At 38.2% G+C, this 17,438-nt stretch overlaps 1 protein-coding gene across 5 annotated transcripts in view; it reads left to right on the top strand.

Moving 5' to 3' along the window:
- The first annotated feature begins 1,540 nt into the window (after positions 1-1,540).
- Positions 1,541-17,438, top strand: part of evi5b (ecotropic viral integration site 5b) — a 41,385-nt gene continuing 25,487 nt past the window's right edge. For 2 of the 5 annotated variants that reach the window (XM_022220395.2, XM_022220473.2), the window contains exons 1-3: positions 1,541-1,812; positions 9,718-9,950; positions 16,653-16,842. In XM_022220395.2, coding sequence (XP_022076087.2) covers positions 9,799-9,950; positions 16,653-16,842 — 342 coding nt within the window. In that variant the 5' untranslated portion in view covers positions 1,541-1,812; positions 9,718-9,798. Of the gene's footprint in view, positions 1,813-2,258; positions 2,628-9,717; positions 9,951-13,957; positions 14,097-16,652; positions 16,843-17,438 lie in introns of those variants that run through there. The other 3 variants (XM_022220179.2, XM_022220254.2, XM_022220326.2) reach the window with 3 other exon arrangements.

The following is a 17,438-nucleotide window of genomic DNA, read 5'->3' as shown; positions in this document are numbered from 1 at the left end:
ATATCTGTAGCACAGAGATGTCTCGGACTGAGAGAAGCCCAAAGATGAGGTTTATGGATGTAGTGAAAGAGGACATAAGTTGCTGGGAGAAAAAAGGATGCAGAGGATAGGGTTAGATGGAAGCAGATGATTTGCTGTGGCGACCCCTGAAAGGAAAAGCCAAAAGGGAAAGAAGAAAAGGTGCACCTCTCTCTATTTTACCTTTCGTGCACTCTTTCTTCAGTTGGTAGCCATGATTCTTGTGTAGTCTTTTCCTATGGCTCAACTGTAGTCACTGAGTCGGAATTTAGTTTGGATCCGTCTCCGCTTTGCATCTCTAAGAGTAGAGACATATTCTGCCAGGTAATATTCATGGTTTGAGTTTTAGAGTTAGTAGCTATTTGAGGGCAAATCGCTACAGTGTTTGTTTTGAGTTTTGGTTTGATTCCTGTAATATTCCAGCTCGGCATCTTCTGCTAATGTAATAATTGGTTTCACTGTAAATAGTGGTTGGAAAGCAGTGCAAGTCTAATGTGGCTCAATGGTAGATGTTATGAGCAAGTCTCAGGATCAGCTAACAAAAGGGACTTTTTTAGGGTCCAGCTCTTGCATTGTAGCATCTGAAATCTCACTGTGTCTTCTGAGCTCAAACTAAAATGTAACCAAAATGTAAATGTAATTTTTTAAATGTTAATGATCAACGGGTAACTTATTCTACCCTGTATTAATTGGTTGATATTTTTCTATGGATGCTGTGGGTAAATCAAACATTTTTGTTGAAGAAGACATCAAAAGCATCAGTGTTTCCCTTTGTTTAAACAACAATACACATATACAAGCTTTTTTTTATGGTTTAAATGAGAGTCATATTGAGCATTATCCATTAAATTGATCACAAAATACTTTTTTTAATATGTGAAAGCTGCAAGTACATTGACAATTAGTTTATAGTTTAGTTTATGCTAAAGTTGCCATTCAGTATGATTTAATTGCTCTCTAAATTTGTTAATTCAAGCTTACTTCTTGTGCACATGTTATATTGACTTCAGTCTATACCAGTACAGCTTAACAAATTAGAACATTGTGAAAATGTTCAATAATTTCTATTGAAGAAAATTAAAACTGAACATGTTCGAGAGTCGTGACATGTAACTTGAAATTTTCAAGCCTTTTTTGTTCTAATCTTAATAACTATGCTTTTTGGCTCATTCACTTAAACTCCTAAAAAGGGAAATATGATAATAATTTGAAATACTGAATTTCTGATTTTCATAAGCTTTAAGCCATAATCATCAAAATTGAAACAAAAAAGGCATGAAATATTTTACTTTATATGTAATGAGTCAAGAACATATTATGTTTTCACAAGTATTTAGGCTCTTCAAAGATGCTGTATTTTTGTAGATGTGCTAGTGCTGCCATTTTATTTACTCTCTTAAAATAATCTTTCTTCCTTCTGAATGAACACAAGGAAACTGTGCAAACTCTTTAGGTGCAGTTACAGACAGTGAACACTAGGTGGTGGTATTGTTCCGGGTTTGCGCATGCTCTGTGCGATGTAAACATTAGGCCGCCGCCGTCTGAGCTGCAGACATCAGTGTACACGTATTACAGGCTGCATGGGCTGGACCGGAGAGTCAATGGGGACAAGCTAACTTAACGCTGGCTAGCCTTCAAGTGGAAACCTAGCTAGGCTATCAGTGGGTGATATTTATCTGTGTACGCGGTTGAAGTGTATGAAAACCGGCCTTTTTCTCTGAGTAGTAGCCGGACTATACTTTCGTGCATGGGAAGCAGGCGACGCTTGCAGCTGCTGGCTAACAACGCTTCAAGGTAAAAGATGTTCTTGCTCCCCCCCTCGGACTCTGTCTAATTACTGGAACTCACAAGACGACTCCTAGTTATCACTTTGCGTGTGTTAAAGTTAACGATGTGACATTACATGTAAGTGAAATAAAATGACACTAGTTCGCTCAAAGGCTCGGTTAGCCGCAACGTTAGCTTGTATTCCAGATTTGTTAGCGTGGCGGTTGTGTTGAGTTTTTCACTGGAGAACTCCTAATTGGCGTCTAAAGGACTCCGGCTAAAGCCTGGAACAAAAACACCGTACAGTTGAAAATGTTGTTTCCTACTGCTGGAGAAAAGTAGAATTTACGTATTATTGTAACGTTGACGACTAAAAGCTACATTAATCCAGCCAAGTCGTCGACGGTAGAGCTTTGTGGAGGACGTACAGTACACTGCATACTGTTGCATTTGATGCTAGATCTCCATTTCAGCCCACAACACCAGCGAGCCTTAAAAGGAGTAGGCACTTCTGCATCGGGTCCTGTGTTTGCTGAGTGTTGACTAAAATGTTTTTGATAGGTGAGACAACATGTGTTGCCTCAGCACAGGATTTGAACTGCTCAGTGTTGGCTGTGTTGAAGCCAAAAATATCTTTAACTCTAAGTGGCGACTTGCAAGTTGGAGCAGCTCAGTGACCGGACATGTAGTGGACGATATACGCAGCGAAGACCAACACCTGTAAAACTTTAGACCGACAGAAGCTACTGTGGCAAGAGGAAGCACCAATTTGATTAATGCATGTGAGGATACGCTTTTGAGGGAGCCAGGCTTATTGTTGGATCATGTTGCGGTGGAAGTAGGTAGGTTTTTGATTATCACAACTCGACACTGTACCTAACAGCAGGGTTGCACGCTACTGGGAAAACAATGACATTGGGACATTTTGTTTTTCTGTATTTTATACTGAAACATGTACAAATACAGGAATTTCATCAGATGACTTGAATAACTGTAATGGAAATAATTACTCATTATGGAATGGGGATTTTGTAGAAAAGTGCATCTGCCTAGGAAGTGAATTAATCATGATGTTTATTTTTTACTTTAAAGGCTTCTTGCAAACTGTTTGGAACCTTTCTCAAATGCTGTAGCACTGGTAAAGTCATCCTAAATAGTTTTGTGCTTTCAAACATCCAGATCTAATTTTGGACTCATCATACAGAACTTTTTAGTGCTGATTTTAATGTTCACACAAATACGCATTGTTTGCTCATGTAATGGCAACTACTGCAACACTTTGCTATTGAAATACCTGAATTTGGAGAACATCATCCATTCCATAGCAGAAAAATGTCCATACAGCTGACTAGGACTTTGTTGATATGGCCAAAAATCTAAAAATGATTTATTTTTGATCAGTATTGAGACAATTATTCATTCTTATTTGCGGCAAAATGTTTTATCACTCTCTAACACAAACCAAACAGGATACTGCTTTCACTTCCATGTTGTGCTGCATTTCTGCTCATATTTAAATCTGTAGTATAATAAGGCTTTGAATAATCTTCGACTGAATTCAGTGCATCTCTGACAGGAAAATAAATAAAGTTGTAACCAAAACTTTTTACTGTCTGAACATGTGCCTATTGATGGACACTACAGTCTACCGATGTTCTCTATATGTGTCATATGCAGGCTACCGTAGAAACTAGCCAGGCAACTGTGCACTAAAAGGCATGCATGCTGCATAATGTATATCCTGAATTGCAGCATTTGTGGTTTTTAAATCCTGATTTTGGTTTGAATTTGATTATTGGTTCAGCTTACTGTTTGGTTCACTGTCTGTATAAGTTGGGAAAGAAGCTAGAAAATATTTGTTGTTAGAGATAGAGCTAATTCTTGAATTACAATCTTGATTATTTTTTTTTAGAAAGTGACTTAAACAGATTTAGTCTATTGTCAAAATAGTTAGCAATTATTTAAATAGTTTATAGCTGATCAAATAATTATTATTGTTACAGTCGATTTAATTCTGTTATTTTCTGACATCTGAATTCAGTCACACTGCCTAAATTAGCGCTGTTACTGACACTTAGCTGAGCGTTGCCTTTACTTCTCTAAAGGTTTCCTGAATATCAGGGTCAGATTCTACAGTATTAAAACAACTTTTCACTTCTTTATTTTGCAAATTGTACTAGTGGTAACGAGATGGGCATTTCGGAGAATACGCCTGCTGCTTTTTGGACAGAAAGTTTCACAAGTTTTACTCCATCCCCCCGGCTTTAGTAGAGGTCTGGAGAGGCTGAACACAGAGTACATGAACGAGTTAGAATAGATCTTATGTCACCGAGAGGAGCAGAATATTTGCAGGGGTTTCTATTATGTGCTTTCCACCTGCCTTTACTGTTGGAATTAGTAGAGCAAATGTCTTCATTACACAAAATATATACAGTAAGTAGAGGGATTTTGAGGTTTCCAGACATTACATCATTGTGATACAATATTGTGAAAATATTTAGCTGACCAAGTCAAATAATGTAGAATTGCTACCTCTGTGTTGGAACATTATATTTAAACTACTGTGGTTTTCCTCTGTTGAGGCCTTGTCACTTTTGCCTAGTATAGAAAGCAAAAAGGTATATACAATTTGTCATTGCGGTTTTTTCTATGCAGACACATTTCGTGTCATAGCAGGAAAATCACAGGTGTAGTCAAAATAGAATTACCAGTGAGTCAGCTAGTATCTCGTTAACCCTGCAAGAAACTGCAGCACCTTAAATTAACTGCAGCCATCGTTAATGTGACTAAATTCACCTGTGATTTTTCTGACAAACTATCTTTTGTGAAAGAGGCTTGTTGTGGAGCAGTTGTCTGTCAGCATCGCTCTGTTATACATTAAAATCATAATATCAGCCACATTCTGATTGTAGCTGCTGCATATGAAGAAATAAGTCAATAGAAGACTGTATTTAAGATCTAGAAGGAGCCTGCACAAAACCATTTGCCAGTTGCTAATGTAGACATTGATTATACATACTTAGATGGACTATAACTGTCTCCACCTTGGAATAAAGTAGCCAAGGGTGAGATGTAAGTGCTGCAATTACTGCCTGAAAATGGCCAGGCACATATACTTTCCTGTACTACTGCAAGGCTATTTGTATAGTGTATTTCATACATAAAAGCAATTCAAAGTACATTACCTAATGCATCAAAATGTTTGAAAAGAACGGAAAAATACATAGCAATCTAAATTAAAAGAATAGACTGAATAAAAAGCAGAGACAGCATTAGTAAAAGTGCAGACAAATGTATGTCACATTTTGTGGACCAAATTTTGTATTTGTAGTTGTCAGTATTACACGGATCAGTAGCCACCAGAAAGACCATTCAAATACTGATTGTACAAAACTTTGGGGCTCTCTGTGTATGGAGTGAAAGGTGTGTATGTTATTGAGTGTGTTATTGTAAGTCAGGCCTGTGTTTTAATGCCCTCACACTGCACAATGTCGTCGTGGTTCCCTGAAGATGACTACGTCTTCTGCTGCTGTGCCAGACTAGTGTTTTTTTTCATTGCCTAAAAATGAACATGGAAGACGACTGAAATGGAGAAAGACAAAATATGTTAGTTCTTACTCAGAAGGTGACTGTAAAAAAATCTTCCTAACTGAAACTTTTTACCTCTGCTGAAAAGTTTGTAACATGCCTTTTGCCTGTTTTCAGAGGTGCTGTGAATCTGAAGTTAGCAGAAAGGAAATACTTCTTGGTTTGGTCTTTGGTCTTTCTCAGTTACCCAGTCACCTTGAAGCTTTTCGCCGAGGCTTTGGTCTTTCCTCGCTGTGGCCTTCATTAGCCATGCAAACTGCATCTCAGGGCCCCTTTGAGTTCTGTAGCAAACAAAAGCAGCAACAATCTCTGTGTCCAGGATTTATGGGGAAGCCTCGCTTCAGTTGGCTCAGTTTGCTAGAAAGAATGTCTGCTAAGGCCACCTGGATGTTGGCATCTATCAAAGCAAGGCTGGCTCTGGTCCAGAGTTGATTAAATTTTAGATTCGCTCATGTGTTGCTTTGTGATGTGGTACTCAGGGCATTTTTAGTCATTCCAGAAAGTTCTACAATAAGACACCAGGATTTGTTTTTCCAAGGTTTATCAAGTTAGATATCAGTAATGCTCATAGTTTATCAGGTCTTTTCAAAGCACATGTAGACATGGCAGGCATTACTACGCTTTCTGTACATGTTCATCTTTTCTCTCCTCACTTAGTTCTGCATGGTAGCTCACACTGGAAGTCCATCTTTGAAGAAACAACATTCCTTTACATTCTCTTCTGTTGCTTTCAAAGAGATAGAATATGGACACAATGCTAGCCTGGCTCAGCGCTGCACAAAGCTTGTGGTACGGTGAAAAGAAACATCCATGGAGGATACAAACTGGGGAGTGCAATTTATTAGAATCAGCAGTTTCATTCAGTTCTCTGCTCAGACAGTATGCTAAGTATCTTCAGGATGTGGACTGAACAAGACATTCTAGGATGCTCTGGGATGATAAATAAAAATAATGGTTGGTTGCAGAATTTTTATTGCACACATCACTGGATAGTGTTGTTCAATGCAGGAGAAGGATATACTTGTTACTGAGGAGAATTCTGTTGACAGTGTGAAGTAAGATGTTTTGTGTAGGTTTGAGTAAATGCAATCTGCAAATCATTGTATGAGCACTGCACTGGGTTATATTGATATTGGAGTATTTATCGAAGACTAAGCAAGTGCCATATTTGTTTTGTAATTGGTGGGTCTGCATGGAAAATAAGAATTCAACCTGTCAATTTCAGCTGTATTTTAAGAAATCTTGCTGTGAGAAATGTTACTTAGTGATATTACTGTGATCTTTAGTACTGTATTTTTGATTGATTGATTGAAATGTTTATTTCGAATAAAACAAATAAAACACAATTCAGAAATTAAACTGATTACAAAACATATTATTCGAAAAGGAGTAGGTTGAAGTTAAACTTATAGAAACCTACCCCCTTTACAATCTTATATTCATGAAATTAAATTGACATACAGTTTTAGCAGTATTTCTGCCAGGCCAAACTTTTACTGCCTTCTTTTTTCAACAATAAAAAGAATCTAATTGATAGAGGGAATCATCAAAGTGAAATAAATTTGTCAAAGTATTAGTAATTTTAAATGAATGAAATAATAATACTAATATTTTTGTTAGTGCACGCACTCTGCAGACCTTCTGTTGCTTTTGCTGCAGGATAGATGTTTCCATCTCCAGGTTAGAGGTCCTCCATTCATGTGGATTTAATGTAGCCACGCTCAAGGTCTACAGGATGAGCATCTGTTAGTGTAGCTCTCTTGTCATATTGCTGATAATGGACGTTAAATGTACCCCCTACGGTGACCGGTCAGAAGCTGTAATCAAAATAAAAATTGGTCTGCCAACTCCCTATTTCTCTTCAGCCCAGAATAGACTTGGCAGAGGTCCCTGAAACCTCTAATAGCCCCTGGTAATGTCATATATATGTTATATAGATGCTCTATATAAAATTACTCTTGATAGACTCTGATAATAATGTATACTATATCTTTTATCTTTATCTTTTATACACTTACAGATCTTTAACTGTAGGAGTGCATGATGCTATATTTTTGTCAAGACTGGAAAAGCATATATTTTCCAACTTATTTTGGCTGATTGCTAGTGCTGACACTGATATATGTACGTATTTTATCCACCTAATTGCAGAGAACGTCACTTCTCCCCTGTAGTGGAACATATTATGCATACTCTGAAGTTTGGTTTACACTTCGATACTATGTTGTAGCTTGACATGAACCTCCTCAGAAATGTAACTGCACCTTGCAGCAACACAAACCACAACAACTGTTGTTGGACTGCTTGCTCCGCTTGGTAGTAATATGCCATGTTTACATGCATATTGATTTGCACAAAGATAACGCTGCTGTGAAAGAAAATGTAATATGTAAAGGGCTATAATTGTATCTGGCTTGCTCCCAGTGCAGTTCCAGCAGCTGTTATTGTACCAGTGTAGCCATGTGGTTCTTTTTCTTGTTTTCATTGCTCTCGGTTGGTTTCAAGGTATTATCTATTTACAGCATTGCTGTCATTTTTATGAAAGTAACTGTTGTTAAACATTCAGTAGTTCCAACTCTTTTTCAGCTGCTGTTGTTTGAATTGCATAAAGACACTAAGCACAGTGGTATGAAAGCACCATTGTTTTGGTAGTGTAATTGCAGCGCTACACAAACCCACCAGCGTGCAAACATATATGCTTGCAATTGTGTCATCCACTTGCATATGCTACGACGTAGGCTCTGCATAAGTTCAGTATAAAGCATAAATGAAGCCTCATTATGATAACCTACTGACAGGTGCAGACAGAAAATGTAATGCTTTCTATATTTATTTTAATTAAACATTTTCAAACTAAATTTAAAAACTTCATTTAAAGCAGTCTTATATTAATTGTTCTGGACTCTTTTTGTCAGGATGTTATGATTTATGCCAATATTAGAAAAATCCTGCACTTGGATATCAAGCTGATGATCGTTATGCTGAACTTCATAGTTAAGTAGTTCGTAATGAAATAGTTTAAAAACTACTTTTTTAGATTTACCTGTTGAGATTGCAGCAAACCTTTGTTTCCGGTCATTCATTTTTAAAGCACCATTACCTCACAATATTTCATGATGATACTATACATATATACTGTGTGAACTGTAATGTCAATCTCTCAGTGTACAGGATGGAAAAATGCTGAGCTTATATTTTCATTGTGTACCATAGTTCATTCATATCACCGCATTTACCACAATGTTTTGCTCCTCCTCCTTTGTCTTCTCTCCTTATATCTTTGGTCCTTTGTAGATCAAGTATTCGGAGAGACGTGACTCATCATTTTATTTAGTGCACTGCATGAAATGATTACTTTTCTGCCTTTTGGCAGTATCCAGGCTTCCTGTTGGGGTGAAACTGAAATCAAGTCTTTTTCTCAGGTGTTGGATGAATTTGTTTCTGCTGAGTACAGAGTTGCACTTCCTGCTGTACACTTATTTCAGCAGGATACTTAAAGAAGGCATATCTTTTGTGGAGCACTTTGACCCATACTGAGAGTATGATTATTGTATGACTCGAGGGCAGTGTGTTGTAAACTTGGTCGAAGGTTCAGTCGAGAAGAGTACATCAGATAAAGTGTTTAATGTAATACATGCATATTTTAAAAGCGGTCTTTAATGAATGCACACTGGATTTTCTCATTGGGAGCAGCTGAAAGCTGGCAAGTCTGGGTTATTTGGAAGAGCAGGTAGGAATGTGTAGAAGATGTCCTGCGGTGAGTGTGTTTCTCACATGGTCCTTCATTATTTCTGCCTCAGTAATCTCTCTAAATGATAGTAGACTTTAAATTTCTGAGTGCTAGTCCTAGCACTTGTTAGTCAGTCTTCGTGCTGTTGTTGGTAGTATTACCTGAAATATGATTGTAGCGCTTCTTTTCCTGAAAATAAACCGTTAGGAAAAACATTATTGATTGTCATGATTCAGTTCTTGCTCAACACACTTTTACTGGAATAAGAGCAACTCATTTGAAGCATTGATCGTTGTATCAGAAAGAGACAAATTCATTTGCCAGTGCTGACTTTAGAAACTAAGCAGCAGTATCGATCCGACTGACTGCTGCTGCTCTAACAAAATCGGTAATGTAGCACTTACAAGGGTGTTGGGATGTATTGATGTTCTCGCAGGAACTAGACGCTTTGATAAATATTTTATTTACTGAATAAGCAAGAGCTGTGAAGGACTCCAAATCATGTCAGATTGCATGGGTGAGTTGAGAGGGACTGTTCAATAGCTGATACTGTTAATGAATTAGGAGGTATTCAGCACTGAATTTCATAGGTGCTTCTTTGCCACTTTCTGCAGGTGGCGACAGACAAGGTTGCTGGAAAGCTGAGTTCTACTCTCTCATGGGTGAAGAACTCGGTGTCCCACACGGTCAGTCAAATGGCTAGCCAGGTGGCCACGCCCACATCCCTGCAGACCACTGCTACCTCATCCTCCACCTCTCTGTCCTCGCCTGCCCTCTCACCGTCCTCACCGGCGCAGCTCAGTCCTGATGATGTGGAGCTGCTTGCCAAGCTCGAGGAGCAAAACAGGTAAGCAGTCTATCTTTGAAGCCTCTCTTGTCCATCAACTTAACAGTGTTTGATTAAAGATTATGTGGTTCAGGGAAGACTTTCTTCAAACGGCGGTTTAATACCACAAGCAGTGTTGTTACACAGAGATGTAGAGAAGTCTGACTGGTTGGCAGGCAACCACAAGATCAGGTTTTTTGATTTTCAAATCTTCTAAAGGCAAAAAAGTACATTTCCACTTAATGTGACTCTCATCTCCAGATTGATTGGCCAATTGGTTGGTCGATATGCTGTAATCCCACCAAATTGTCATCAGTGCTCCACTTTTTGTTGTTACTCTCATAAACAGAAAAGTACCACATCAACAGTCTTTCAAGATTATCCTCTAGTTGTTAGTGTCGGAGGGAACAGACTACCTTTGAACACCCTCGTATTTTCACAACTTTGAACCGGCCTAACCTAATGGAGGCTGCCCGGCCTAGCTTATTAAGTTGACTGAACATTTTTAAGGTCATTTTTATGTTGAATTATCATATATTTTTCCTATAAAGATGAGCAGGTAGGCTCAGTCCACTGTGGCCATAAAGTTCATCTGGGGTTAACATTCAAATATTTTTTTGTGTCTCCAATTGATTGATTGAAGAGTAGATTTCAGTTCACCAAGATCTACTTTAGTTCACTTTCGCAGCCCTAGTATGTGGACAGTGTTGAATATTTCCTCTGGATTTCTAGTTGTTTAACACATTAAGCTACAACAGTGTAAGATTTCTTTCAATCAGATGTCTTTTAAGCATATTCATACAATTTCTCCTGAAGGAAAATTCTTCTTGCAGATGGGTATTAAAATAATTCTGTTACACAAATTCAGAACATGCAGTTCAACATAAAAGAATGTGGCCTACTAAAGCCCATAATTAGCAGTTTATACTGCACCACTCAACACAACCACCTACCTAATCATTAATGCCAAAGTTAAACTTTGTTTAGCGCTAGTTAAGTGGAGAGAATTTAGCAAGCTAATGGCACAGTAAATTAGATTTTGGTTTGGCTCACGATGGCCTTAATTCAAGTCCTGATGGAAAAAGCTCAGATTGCACCGAATGGATCGAATGCTAACCCTCCTGCTTAACAATGGGAGGAAGGATCTGCAATGTAACTTCTGTACAGCATGTACTTGTCAGAACTAGGCGAATCGAAATGTGAAAAAGTTGTATGGCATCATTATCTTCCTGCTCACCTTGAGCAATTTCAGGGCGTACGGTGGCTGCTGGCCTGTTTTTCTGGTCGCACATGTGATTAGTAATTCTAATTAATCCTAATATGAATAAAAACAACTTTAAAATTGTGTCATCAGAATTCAAACATTGATCTTTATCTAATTATGAGTTTTTGCTTGAGGGTTTGTGCTCTCCTCCACACACCTACACTACTCTGACTGGCCCAGAATCATTTTGAAAATCCTCACCATCCCCCTCCTGTTCTGCACACACAAAAACACGTGAGTGACGTTCAGCAGGTCGGGACTTGTACACCGTAAACTATAGATGGAACAAAATTTAGCAGTCAGCAGTTTGTCAGGTGCTTGAGGACTGTTGTCTTTCAAGATTTAGCTTTTTGTTAAAGAAAAGGACTTTTTGTTCTTCTACGATTTCTCATTGTGTTCTCTTCACATCCATATACATTTTGTGTTTGTTTATCAATCATCTCTGTGCTTGTTTGACCTCATCTTTGGCAGGCTGAATCCAGTTTGAATGAAAAATAACTCAGACAAAAAAATTGTACCTCTGTGTGTATGATCTGCACAGGAGCCATAAACCTGTTAAGGACTGAGTCATCCACTGGTTTAAACAGAAGTGCACACGTGGCTGAACTGATGTCCATCAGTGATAATATCTGTATTTGCATAACACTTACCAAAGCAAAGTTAAAAAGTTACATAGAGCTTCCATAGCAAGCTGTTGTAAAGTGTCATATGATCATATAAAGCATAACATAAAACACACAAAAGTATCTAAAACAAGCCAAAATAAAGTTATAAATGACAAAACCCACAGAATGCAAAGCGCACATAAAATGACACAAAAAGACTAACTAAGAATACTAAACAATAATTTTTTCAATTAGAAAAATCAAATGTACATTTTATACTAAAATCTAAAAGAAGGCACTGACTCAGCCTGCCTTCTTTTCATGAGATGGCTATTTCAGAGAATCTAGGCTGTTATTTTAAAACTCAAACATTAAACTGAGGTATGCATTTGCAATGCATTTTTTGGCCAGGTTTATCTTCAAAGTTGATCGTACAACTCAGTAAAGCTGCTTCTTGCAACAAGACTTAAAGCCTGTTGGAGGCTCCAGAAGTTGACTCCAGAAAGCCGCATGCCTCGCTGTAGAAGGGCTTATCTGAATATTGGATCAGTGAGTGAGAGTGTTGTAAATTGAGAAAAATTCAGTGTGTGCTGTCCCTGAGGTGCTCAGTGCTCACATCAGATTAAAGTACTGTTGGAGGATGACGCAACACAAGTCTCCTGCCAACTTTGTGAATTCTTTCTCTGTTGTGGCTCTCTCCCATGGCTAGTGCGCTCTGTGTTAGCATAGAAACCAAACAGGCGGCTCAGAGTTGGGGATTGTGTCACAGTTGACTCCAGTGTGGAAGACAGCAAAGCGCTGTTGAATGCAGAGATTGTTGACTCATCAGTACGCCCACAGCAGGAACTGCTCCAGAATGCCAAGGGAAAATGTTGCAATTAGGGGTGCACCGATTATCGACCTGGATTATTATTGGATTCCTTTATACGATTCCTTATAAATTACTTGTATTTAAATATGCTCTGCTTTAGCTTCCTCTGTCCATCTGCAGTCATGCAATGTCCTGCCCACAGCACTGTGTGATTGGTTACATATCACAAGCTACAGCAACACTGAAGGATAAATGCTGAGACGTTCTCTTTAACCCTTTGAATACTGTCATATTTTACCTCACTGTTGGCTTGTTTTTCCATACAATATTAATTCCTCTTCAGCTGAGCAGAGAAGTGCAGAATTTGTTGTTTTTCTACACTTTACTTTACAAATTTTTAAATGAGCAAAACAGGGATGTTACATACTTTAGACATTTAAGTACTTGTATTTTAAATTTGTTTCTATACTTTCTGACTCCATTTTTGTGTACACAGCCTGCAGTTCAGGCGACAAATCCTTGAATTTTTCTCGCACTGCTGTTGGTTACACCTGACTGAGTCATGGTTTCTTGCTGCTGAATTTTTTGATTTTTACAGAATCAGGTTAATAGACTAAAGTCATTTTTGACTTCATGCCAAATTTCTAAATGTGGCATGAAGTGATTTTCATGAAATATGATTTCCAGCTTAAATTAGGTTAATTTTCCGATGGAGATGCACATGACACATGATCATTCAGCTGCAATCAGAAACTTATTTTTAATGTCAGTGTTTTTATTTTATGGATTTATTTTTAATGACAGCCTACCATTTCAACCCATCTGCAGATTTTAGCATTCAGAGTGTTAATTAAACATATTTAAACAGAGGTGTATTATAAGACTTTTGAATTTGTAGTCTTATAAATTTTGACAAAAAATATTTTTGCTATAAAGCATATCGGCTCCAGTTTTCACAGAGCGGTCTCCTTTACTAATAATTATTGATAGTGAATATATATTCTATGTGTACATGATGCAGCAGCAGTCAGTGTTGTTTGTAAGGTGTATGCTGTAGCTCTAAGCACCCCTGCTGATGAACAGATGTTTGTGTTACCAGCTTCATAGTTCATCTACCGAGCTGACCCTGCTTTCACTCAGATGCACAGCTTTCAGTTTTGCTGACCTTTCCCATAGCAACATACTGACACTTTGCACAAAACAATACACAAATCTTATCATTTGTCACTGAGGAGTTTACCAGACAAGTACACCAACAGGAGGGAGGACTTTGATATTCATGTGTGTGTTGCTCACCAAGTCATTAAGTGTGTGTGTTTAGAGAGGCCTTTGTACCATACAGAGCTGATAAAGGACTTCAGCTCTTGTTGGTGTCACACAGACAAGCCAGTCCTGCATTGACTGCTACAACCTATAAATCAGACATGCCAGCGCACCAGAGTTCCTAGAAACCAGAGACATGTGGAGTTCATCATGAGTTTGTCTTGGTAAGGTGGTAGTAATCCATGACTTGTTTTATAGCTATGTGAATTACATCCAAGTAATGACAGAAAGAGAACATGAATCTCTGGAAAGACAGTGTACCTTTAAATGCTTTTCCTTTTTATCGCAGGGTTAAAATATAATGTTAATCACTGTAAATATTGCTTGAACAACAGTATTTTCTTTAGTTCTTCTGTATTTTCTATTCTGAAATCTTCTTACTTTTGTTTGACTACTGGTGAATTATTAGCAGAGCTTTAAGTATGTTCAGGTTCATGTGTAACAGCCTCGAACTGTAATGTGTATGACCATTTGTCATTTGACTAGCTGAAATCCTTGAAAAACTGGTAGATCCTGCCAAACTCTAGCTTTAAGATATACCTTTAATAACTTTTTAGTTCCATGTCGAAGAAGAAGCAGCTCTCCTGTTGGCTGTTCTGTCATGCTGTCCACACTCCCTCCGACATAACCCAAATTTGGCTGTAACCCTAGCCTTTCTGGGAGCACGCTCAGTGACGTCACGGGCTCCAGTGGAGAGGCTCCGGCCTTTTTCCGAGATCAGGTGTCTGAGCCTTTGTGTCTCTTGAGCTTCTCTGTGTCACACAGGTTGGGAGTCACGGCTTCTTTTCTCTGCATGCTGATCCTTGATCGGGTCACCAGTGACAAACTGATAAATATGATGCAGTGCAAGATTAGCTGGCAGAAAAACACGTAGCTCGAGCTTTTTGTCTGCAGAAAGCCTCTTCAGATGTGAAATATGGATGGAAATATTTTTCTGACCTTTACTGGATGGGCTTTTTCCAGCCTCTTACAGCTGCTGCCAACAGAATTTAAATAAATGTCACCTTTCTTGTTAATGGAAGTGTTTTTGATTTTTCAAGCTGTTAAGTATTAACCTGCTAGATATTGTAAGAATTTGAAAAAAAAAAAAGATTTTTAGTTTAGGCTTATTTTAATTGAGAATGTTGCTAAACCCCACTCCCACATCCAGTTAATAATCACATGGTGACTGAGTGACAATGAGAAAACTCAAGTCTAGCTGTTACAATTTTACCAGTGAAGGTCTTCTTTATTTTATGTCTGAGCAATTGACTTGTTGGATTCATTTGAGAGACTAATTGCTAATTGTCAGGCTTATACTGTAATTTAATGTGATACAATGGCCTGTCAAATTCGTGTTTTTTTTCCCCCAAATAAGTACTTTCCTTTTAGCACTGACATGGAAGTTTGAACAGGTTTGATTTAAACACAAGATAAACAGAAGTTACAGCTTGCAAGTCATTGGCACTGATTCTAGATTTGACAGAATTTGACTGTTTGGGATATGAACTTCGTATTAGCACTTCTGCCGTGTCTATGATGCTGCAGTATGGTTCTACTCAATAGGATTAAGATGTGATGGTTGTTTAGGGAAAAGTAATGCATTTCAGTATTTCTTTCTCATCTTTGGATACCAAATAACTGCTTGATGTACAATTAAACTCATCGTCTTCCTGTTGACTTGACTCCTGACCTCTGTGGTCAGATTGTAATGAAATAAAGTCCACTTGCTTATGGTAATTTTAAATTTTCACAACCCTTGTTCTATCAGTATGTTATTCTTGTTGGTACTTTAAACCCAAAGTAAACATTTTGATGTTTTGCCTTTTGGGGTAACCAAACAAAAATGTATTTTTTTTCCCAAACCATATCTATTTTTTTGCCTATCAATTGCTTGTGAAGGGCAAGAATCATTTGCACATTGTCTCTAGATAAACTAAATGTGCCACAGTGCACTAAATTACTATTTTTGGCCTGAATATGTTCTAAATCAACATAAAAAAGCTAGTATGGGAGCATATTAAATAGTTTCAACTAGGTTTATTCTATACAGAAATGAAAATGGGCTTAAGCTGACCAGTGCGCATCTATCCATATTCACATGACTTCTAAAAAAAATAACTATATTTACTGGTGGTGACAGCATGAGAACTGCGTTGTGGAGTATAACACAGACAAGGTATCCAGCTGTTTATAGATGGTCTGCCATGTTGATTGTTGAACTGTGTTATGCAAACTCCTGTTTTCGAAGTTAACGCCTGACTTTTTGGCTATTTGTTTGAGTAAAGTGCAGCTGCACAGTCGACTTCACTGACATGATGTCAGTTAGTTTGGAGCCAACTTAAATCAAACCTAGCAGTCTCCATCCATTAAGTGGGCTGAAATTTGTGAAAATGCGGGGGTGTTTCTTCTGAAGGCAAGAGTAATGGATTAATTCTGGAAAGTTGTTAATGCTGCGCTTTTCTATTTGTGAAAGTAACACCAGAGATTGTCCCACTAATGAGGATTTGGTCAGATGAGATGAATCAATGAACCAGTCAACAACTTTTGCCAGTCCAGTGCAGTTTGAAAAATCCTGACATTATGGTCACTGGCAGACAGGATTTTTTTGTTGTTGAGAGAATTAACATAATGGATGCAGATTCTTTTTTTTTCTTTCTTTTTTTTTTTATAATTGACACATTGCTCTTTAGAATGAGTGGTGTAAACTCATATTATCTCACCTCTTACCTTCTCTACAGGCTGCTGGAGACAGACAGCAAGTCGCTGCGCTCCATGAATGGCTCCAGGAGAAACAGCGGCTCATCCCTGGTGTCCAGCTCCTCCGCCTCCTCCAACCTCTCCCACCTGGAGGAGGACTCCTGGATCCTTTGGGGACGGATTGTCAATGAGTGGGAGGAGGTGCGCAAGAAGAAGGAGAAGCAGCTTAAGGTGAGACTAGTGCACATGACTAGCTGTGAACTGACCGCTGGGTCTCGTGCAGACCTGCTTAAGAGCTTACTCAAAAGCAACGGCATCACAGGCTTACTGAGACACATTGGACTTGTCTGCTAAAACAAGGATAAGGTGTCTGTACTGCTGCTATTTAATTCCAGTTTCAGACATGAATTTTTGTGTCTATTTTTTCCCTTTTAACAAGAGTGATATTCATTGAGCAATATTATAGGAAACAGGAGCTCCTGTGACACTTTTTATGTGATACAACTACAGTAAACCTCAGAGGACAGCTTAAATTGAGGCTGCAAGATCTTTCTTGTGTTATACATGCATTTCACTGGTATTTGTATCAAGCTCTGCCCAGAATGCTACAATGGCTCTATCTGTTTGAATGTTTACTTGGTCTAGTAATAATTTCTAAGGCTATCTTTGTCCTTGGTGACCCTGTGTATTGTCCTTGTACTTGTTATTTTCGCTCTTGACATTTGAAGCTAATTTTAGGTTGCTTGTTTCTACAGTTACTCTCGGAAGTCTGGCGATAACCCTATGCCGAGTCACTGTCGGTGATGGTGTGGTTTAAACTGCACATA

This window comes from Acanthochromis polyacanthus, chromosome 4, assembly GCF_021347895.1.
Source record: "Acanthochromis polyacanthus isolate Apoly-LR-REF ecotype Palm Island chromosome 4, KAUST_Apoly_ChrSc, whole genome shotgun sequence".
Lineage (NCBI taxonomy): Eukaryota > Metazoa > Chordata > Actinopteri > Pomacentridae > Acanthochromis > Acanthochromis polyacanthus.
Note: the sequence above shows the minus strand (reverse complement) of the source record. Positions and strands in the feature narration are given on the sequence as shown.